The sequence below is a fragment of the Seriola dumerili genome, unplaced genomic scaffold (genome assembly GCF_002260705.1).
Source record: "Seriola dumerili isolate Sdu_G_001 unplaced genomic scaffold, Sdu_1.0 BDQW01000478.1, whole genome shotgun sequence".
Classification (NCBI taxonomy): domain Eukaryota; kingdom Metazoa; phylum Chordata; class Actinopteri; order Carangiformes; family Carangidae; genus Seriola; species Seriola dumerili.
Window position 1 is genome coordinate 3,696,876 of NW_019174733.1, and position 8,214 is coordinate 3,705,089.

At 43.4% G+C, this 8,214-nt stretch overlaps 1 protein-coding gene across 1 annotated transcript; it reads left to right on the forward strand.

The window, feature by feature from the left end:
* The first annotated feature begins 722 nt into the window (after positions 1–722).
* Positions 723–8,178, forward strand: LOC111235311 (putative pre-mRNA-splicing factor ATP-dependent RNA helicase DHX32). The gene is made up of 11 exons (XM_022763730.1): positions 723–1,136; positions 1,278–1,471; positions 2,061–2,436; positions 2,519–2,755; positions 3,222–3,318; positions 3,417–3,566; positions 4,420–4,611; positions 4,693–4,833; positions 5,096–5,286; positions 6,551–6,741; positions 7,383–8,178. The coding sequence occupies exons 1-11, from the start codon at positions 855–857 to the stop codon at positions 7,540–7,542; spliced, it is 2,211 nt and encodes a 736-aa protein (XP_022619451.1). The 5' UTR covers positions 723–854; the 3' UTR covers positions 7,543–8,178.
* Positions 8,179–8,214: the final 36 nt, after the last annotated feature.

The following is an 8,214-nucleotide window of genomic DNA, read 5'->3' on the forward strand; positions in this document are numbered from 1 at the left end:
GTACTTGCTCCAGGCCTTGCTGTCAACAGGGGGCCTCAAAATGAGAAAATTACGTACGGGACATCTCTTCCACATTCCTCTGCTCACTTTATGTTACAGTATGATTCAGTAATACCATTTATAATATATAGTTACCATTTATAAACCACAGAGGTCCAATTCTTGTCAAGTTTTCAGGTTTAAACGTATAGAAGCTATAAGCCGCTCAAAGATAAGAATAACAATAACAACGTTTCAAATACCCACAAGCCCACATTACAAATTTTGTTTTAATACTGTTACTAAGGAACATTTCTTCTTTGTTTTTCTTCGATATTATTCTACAACTGCAAAACTATAGGCACAACAGACGTGTGCTGACTTCTATAGGTCTTCATTTTCTGGATTTCATTGGTTTTTGGATGTAGACATTAATTGTTCCTGTTTGTGGACCACTGAGATAATTAATTTCTAAATTACTAAATTAAACCACAGTTGATAAATAAATGCATTTTACACTATGTAGAGCTTGTGTCCTTTGCGTGTGAGCCAGTTCTCTTTGTAAACACCAGACCCCTCTGAGTCCCTGCCCATCTATCTTTGTTCTCAGACCAGTGTGTGTGTGTGTGTGTGTGTGTGTGTGTGTGTGTGTGTGTGTGTGTGTGTGTGTCATCTGTTGATGACCGCACTTCTATGGGATTAATGGCCACATGACAACACTGGGCTGGCCGCCTAGCGAGCCTTTCATTTGGCTTCACTTGCAGAGGCGGTCTGTGTGCTGTCCAACAGTTTACTGAGAGCTGGAGGTTTCCAAACTTCATTCCTGTAGATCTGCAAATGAAGTCTAATCCGGACAGACTGGGAGCTCACTTGTGATGGCGCACGACGTTAGCAGTTTAACTGGAGAGGAGTATTTTGAAGGGAAATCACCCCTTTGTCCAGACACAGACGCTTCGAGTCACGGGGATAAAGACTATGATGACATTTTGGAGCTTAATCAGTTTGATGGACTGCCTTATTCCTCCAGGTTTTACAAACTGCTGAAAGAAAGAAAAGAGCTGCCAGTGTGGAAAGCAAAATGTGAATTCATGGACACTTTGGCCAAAGGGCAGTTTGTTGTTGTCAGTGGTTCTGCTAAAACTGGGAGGAGTTCTCAAGTGAGTACTGTGGACATTTGACACTCTAGATTGCACATTTTATTCACGCGACAGCAAACTGAACTTTGTATATATATTCAAACATACATAAATATTCAAGCCCTCTCACTATCAACTTTTCCCACTCTTATTTTGAACCAGATTCCCCAGTGGTGTGCCGAGTTCTGCCTGTCAGTCCAGTTCCAGCACGGCATGGTGGTTTGTACCCAGACTCACACCCAGCAGGCTGTTGATCTCGCCTTAAGGGTGGCCGATGAGATGGACGTCAACATTGGCCATGAAGTCGGGTACAGCATCCCTTTGGACACATGCTGCACCGGCGACACAGTCCTCAGGTATGTGAAAGCATACTTTCAAATACAAGTACACCCAGTGATTCCTCTCTCCACTGATTCTTTCTGCCCTCTTGCCTGGTTACAACAATGCATGGTGACGACACACGCAGCTAAATCACCCCGCCTTTTCTTACTCTCAGGAGAGCAGTGAACAAAAGGCCTGAGGGGACTCTTTTCAGGGGCTCCTCCACAGCTGCCTGGCTCCCCGTGTGCCCATATGTCACACTCCCTCATGCGGGTCCCTCATAAGTCAGCTGGGGGAAAAAAGAGAAACTCAGCACATTGAGGGGAGGGGGACAAGATAAACAGGCAGCCGGCAAGTAGGAAAGGATCCACTCCCCAGACTAATTATCAGAGTAAATTACACTAATGGGGGCAAAGCTGAAGTGTAGACAAAGTGGCTTTCATTAAGATGCCATTCTGAGGTATGCTGGAAGGATTTCCTGAATATACTGTTCCACTATTGCAGCCTAGAGGCTTAGAATTGAATAAACCTGATGATTTATTTCAGGCTTTTATGAATTTGAATACAGTGTGTGTCAAGCATCTCGTGCAGGCTCCCTCCTAATGTTTTATCACCCACCCCCAGGTACTGTACAGATGACATGCTGCTGAGAGAGATGATGTCAGACCCTTTACTTGAGAACTACAGCGTGGTAGTCGTGGACCAGGCCCACCAGAGGACCGTAGCCACCGACGTACTGCAGGGTCTGCTGAAGGACATCGCCCTGCAGAGGCCGGAGCTCCGTGTGGTCCTCCTCACCTCGGGCGAGCCCGGCCCCAAGCAGCTGGCCCACTTCTCCGGGTCAGCGGCGCCTCTGATTCACCTGGAGAGCCCCGTCGCAGGAGAGGTGGTGTACAGCAGCACAGGTGGAGGCTACTTCTGCTCTGCTCTCCGTCTGGTGCTGGAGATTCACCACTCCGAAGAGGAAGGAGATGTGGTTGTGTTTCTGGTGACGACACAGGTAAAAAAGCAGCAACCACCAGGCTGAATATGTCTGTGAATATGTCTTCTTCTGACTCTCTTCTTTGCTCACTCTTCACCAGGAGATAGATCTGGCCCATGACATCCTGCGTCATGAGGTGCACAGCTTACCCCGTGACCTGGGTGAGCTCCTGCCTGTTGCTGTGCACCCTGGCCGGCCTGGGAATCTCCCAATCCCGGGGGAGGAGGAGACGGGCCGGACCCGCAGAGTATTCCTCACATCCAGCCCAAACGAGGACTTCTTCTGGGCTGTTAGATCAATCAGCTTTGTCATTGATGCCGGCCTTGAGAAAAGATATGTAAGTTAGTTGTAATTAAAATAAGACTTAGAATAATTACATAAAGACTTCTTAAACTTTTTATATATCATACTGCTGCTGCTTAAGTGTTGAGTGTTTTAATGATCTAAGTGGAAATGTAAAGAACTTTATATGCCATACAGCATACATACATTTTCATGGTTTTGAAAATGTGTTCGCTCATGTCACTGTTAGAGTAGATTTGTGTATAAGTTTAGTTAAATGTCTTTATATAACGTCACTGGTGGAAGAAGTATTCAGATACTTTACTGAAGAGTAAAAGCAATAACAGGAAGTCCCATACATATTATATACTGTTGGGTAGTATGTTCATCTGGCTTATGTGTAAAATCTTTACCTGCAAAGTAACTATGACTGTCAGATAAATGCAGTGGATACAATATTTGCCTCTGAAATGTGGTTTAGTGTATATATTCAGGGTCAACACACTGTGATGCTGTTGCAGGTTTACAACCCCAGGATCAGAACAAACTCGGTCATCATTCAGCCAATCAGCAAAGGTCAGGCCGAGAGTCGCAAACAGCTGGCGACAGGTCCGACAGGTGAGAAGTTAAACTGTGACGACACTTTTTTCATGTAAATCTCCGGCTGCCATCCTGTCTAAAAACAATTAAAAAAAAAGGATCTTTCTCTCCTGCAGGCAAGTGTTTCTGTCTGTACCCAGAGGACAGACAGCTTCCCGCCGAGGTACGACCACACATCGTGGAGTCAGACATCACTTCCACTGTGCTCTTCCTGAAGAGGATGGAGATCGCAGGGCTGCACCACTGTCACTTCCTCGACAGGCCAGGTGAGATTCACGTGAAGTGACTAAATAAACAGAGAGAATATTGTTGTGGCACTTTGTGCTGGCTGGGCCCCTGATGTTCCCTAAACTTCACGTCCTCAGTGGTGATAATATGAATTTTGGGTTCAGTTCATTCAGTCTATCCCTTTTGTTCCAACAAACAGGAACTTTTTTTATTGCAGGGCAGTGAGCCGTGCTGCAGCTGAACTGACAGCTCTTGTTCTGCGAGCTTCCTTTCAGAGCTGACCTGCTTCCGTGTGCTTTTGTTCCTCCGGATTTATTCACCCCCACTAACACAATCACACACACACACACACTGAGCCTCCCATTAGTTGATTAGAGTGTAGATACACTAGTGCTGGTCTATGATAATAGAAAGCATCTAAAGTGGATTTGATTCTTTCCTCTGGCTCTGTCTGAAAATGTCTCTTTTTTTTCACCATGATGTTCATCAAAAACACATTTGTTGCAAAGACAGACGAGAAAATCTCATGTGTACCGCGGATAGACTTCAATATGCATAGTGATGCATGGCAGATATTGGTGAGGATTATAAAATCCTAATCTGCTGCTGTCTTTTCACTGTGATCTGCCCACCAGGGTGCCAGTGTACTGTAGGGGGATTGTCCCAGTGGGTCACCACTTTGGATTACAGTTCAGACAGCATGAACAGTTCTTTTGTATGTAATTAATACTCTCTCAGTTTAAATACTAGAAAATAATAAAGGACATGTTGATTTTCTGATGGATTTGGTTCCTAGTTTTCACCCAATTTTTTAACCAAGGATTAATTTAGTTTTTTTAGTTTAAAAAATTTTTGATTTTGGTGTATAATTCAAAAATGTTTCCAACCCAGATCCTGGAGGTCTGATGCAGGCTTTAGAAGAGCTGGACTATCTGGCAGCTTTGGATAATGATGGCAACCTGTCTGAGATGGGCATCATCATGTCCGAGTTAACCTTGGAGCCGCAAATGGCCAAGACTGTGCTCGCCTCCTGTGAGTTTGACTGTGTCAGCGAGGTGGTCATCATCGCCGCCATGCTAACAGGTAACAGGCGCTGGCACATACATGTTTCCTGCTGTATCTTATCACATGATCCACGTCACATAAATCTTGTGGATTTTTCAGCACCAACTTGCTTCATGGTTCCCTCTGTGGACCTGAAGCCAGAGGCCACCCAGTGCCACATGAAGTTCCAGCACCCAGAGGGAGACCACTTCACCCTTATCAATATCTACAAGGCCTTTAAGCAGTGCCAGCAGGATCCATGTGAGTTTAGAGAGTATCACCTACTTGGAAACACACAAATATGCATATACACACACACACAGATGCTATGGAGATCAGTGAATAAAGAAAATGAATTTTAAATGGTAGCAAAACAAGCTCATTGGCTGTAAACAAAACAATGATATTACTGGGTATATTTACAAGAAAACTATCTATTTTTTCCAGAAATATCTACGTCTTCATCATTGATTCTGTCTTCCTATAATCCTCTCTATGGCTCTGTCCTCTCTTCCCCCGTTAGACTGTAATGTGGAGAAGTGGTGTAAGGATTTCTACCTGAACCACACTTCTCTGCTGATGGCTGACGCGCTTCGTTCTGAGCTCACCGACATTCTGAAGAGGATCGAGCTGCCCGTCTCAGTGCCCGCCTTCGGTTCCCGAAGCAACACCTTCAACATTAAGAGAGCCCTGCTGGCAGGTTTCTTTATGCAGGTTAGCTAACATAAGTTTGTTAACACCACTCAACAAAAACACAATAGATTTATTAGAGCGACGTCGACAGCTTACATCAAACACACACAGTCCTCCTAGAGAGTCATGTGATTTTAGGTTCCACAATTAATGATCACAGAATGTGGACTGATTGAAATATTAGAGTACTGTAGATGATAAAAAATATGCAGAAATAATAATTCGTTTTTTTTATAATCAATATTAACAAAGATTGACAAAAATGCTTAGCTAAATAATCAGAATGACCACATAGCCATTATTGTGTAACCCTACCACCTTGATGCCTGCAGCAATGCAATACACGAATTTATTCTTCAACAGACAAATCAACTACTTTCAGATCGTACACTTCATCTGTGCTCATGCAACTAACTGACGTTTCGACTGCTTACAATACTCGCTTGAACTGTCCACAGCTCTTTTACTGTCCAGCTGAGGTTTCATCTGCTTTCATCCTTTACTCTTCCACCGACAGGTCAGCTCTTTTCAGCAGTAACACGTCAACTCGCACTTCAACTGCTTTCATCTCTTACTCCTCAGCAGACACTTCATCTGCTTTCGTTTCTTGTTCTACAACTGAGACTTCAACTGCATTCACCTCTTTCTATTCAGCTCCTTTTGATGTTTACACAACTACTGACGCTTCATATGCTTTCAGGTCTCATTGCTTCACGTAACACCAAAAATGATCCTCTGACTTCCGCAACTTTCACGGTTAATACACAGTTTTCTCCAACTGCTTTCAGTTCTTACACCTCAGCTGACACTTCAACTAACATCTGCTTTTAGGTAATACACATGAACTGCTACTAATTTCTTTCAGGGCCATTTAACCTCAAACCTCTAATTTATCACCTACACTTCGACTTACATTTCAGCTGATTGAACTTTGACTGAACCTTTTATTCTTTACTGCACTTTGACTTAGGCAGATACTTAAACTCCCCTACACTTAAATCGACACTTCAGCTTCTTTCAGCACTTCAATTTAACTGTTATTTCAGTATTTCTATTTCGACTGTCAAATTTCCTTCTGAGAATTTTTTATGTTTATGTTTTGGCTTTTTTTTTTAATTATGTACTTTCCGAGGCAAAATCAAAAGTATGACTTTACAGATAGGAGCATCTTGTATTTGGATGCTTCTGTCTGCTTATACTTATTTTTTAAAAAGTATTTTTAGGTGGTGACTGCTTTTCCTTTGGAGAAATCCATCTGACTGTGTCTGGCTGTGTTTTTGCTCAGGTGGCGCGGGATGTGGATGGGTCAGGGAACTACTTCATTATGACCCATAAGCATGTGGCACAGATCCATCCTCTGTCTGGCTACGGAGCCAAGAGCCCCAAGCTGGGCCTGCCGGAGTGGGTGCTGTTCCATGAGCACTCCTTCTCCGAGGACAACTGTCTCCGCACCGTCACCCACATAACACCGGAGGAGTAAGACTCAGCCTTGTTAACATTTTGTTCATTTCAATTTGTGTGCTTGTTTTGCATTCACATAACTGAATCTGTCAATAAGTCTTGTAAACTAGACTGCCTTGTCTTGTTGTTTTAAAAGAACCAGGCAGATCACCCTCATATCTTCATGTTTGAAGAGGCTTAAAAGTAATCAAGCACATTCCCTTTCCCTTTTGGACCAGATGTAAAGCCCCAGTTCAGCATAGACTATTCGTACTGGTTTCGGAGGGGAGGTATAATCCTGTTCTCTAGTATTTGCTGGTTGCAGAGGGGATTATGGATTGCACAGATGCCTGGGAATGTGGAGCTGCAGCTTAATGAAGGAGGAGAAAACCCTTTGCAGCCTTTGTCATGCTCTCTTAGCCTCCACATCCTGAAATGCGTGAATCAGTTCATTGCAGCTCAAATTATGTGAGGACTAGATGTACTGTAAGGCTCCTCTCCCACTTAAGTGGGTGCCATTCAAAACTAACTTGAACTGATAACTTTGAAGTTTTGAAGTTTGCAAATTGAAATACAATGTGCATCAATTACATTCAACCAAAAATGAGTTTGTTTCTAGAATGAGTCTGACACACAAGCAATCTGATTGATTTTTTTTTTGTCTTCTCCACGATTAGGTTCATTCAGATGGCACCACAGTATTTCTTCTACAATCTACCGCCAAGCGAGAGCAAAGACATCCTCCAAAACATTTTGAACCATGGAGCTTCGACACCTCCAACCTCCCAACAGGAACCCCAAGAGGACCAGACCAATGACCGTTGTGTCATACAGTGACTGACTGAGTCACTGTTCCCAGTCGTGGTGGTGAAATAACCAGTATTACCAGTAACCAGTAAGCACTTATTGCACTATACTGTACAGAATCACATTGTTCGGGTAGTTGTTGTTGGGTAGTTGTTTTTTTTTCATCTGTGCCCTTAATCTATCATTTCTGTCATAACACCCATGTTCTGTATTTATCTTTGATAGTTATACAAAGTTCCTATGTTGATTTTCAGTGTCTGATTATTTATATTTTTACTTAATCCTCCTATTCAATAGAACAATCTGGTTACTAAATTGCAAAGAATAATTTTTGTACTACAGTGAGATTTACAATGTAATGATTCTGCGGCTCTGCTTCAAGCTCCTCACTCTCACCTCTTACCTTCAGTCACTGTCCAACAGTCAGTCACCCACAGCACCGAGGGTCCAGCCTGATTAATGAGGTGCAGGGACAGTTTGGGTCCCCCCTGCAGCTCCATCTGGTGTGGATACAGCTCAGTAACAGCGGGGTGACCCAGTTCACTGACACTGCATTAAAAACATCATGTCGCCTCTTCAGTGACTCGGGCTGAACGAGTTGGTGCCAGAGGGTACGGTGCCACTAAAAATCTTTCACTCTGAATTGTGCTTTTGAAGGCAAAGCAGCTGTGCACAGTTCATCATTTAAATGTTCTGGATAAA

What these genes read in the sequence shown, in the direction of transcription:
- LOC111235311 (XM_022763730.1), top strand. Translation starts at nt 855, where the DNA reads ATGGCGCACGACGTTAGCAGTTTAACTGGAGAGGAGTATTTTGAAGGG. An exon ending in GCAGTGCCAGCAGGATCCAT is followed by an intron (nt 4,834 to 5,095) that starts GTGAGTTTAGAG and finishes TTCCCCCGTTAG; the next exon opens with ACTGTAATGTGGAGAAGTGG. An exon ending in ACCCACATAACACCGGAGGA is followed by an intron (nt 6,742 to 7,382) that starts GTAAGACTCAGC and finishes CTCCACGATTAG; the next exon opens with GTTCATTCAGATGGCACCAC.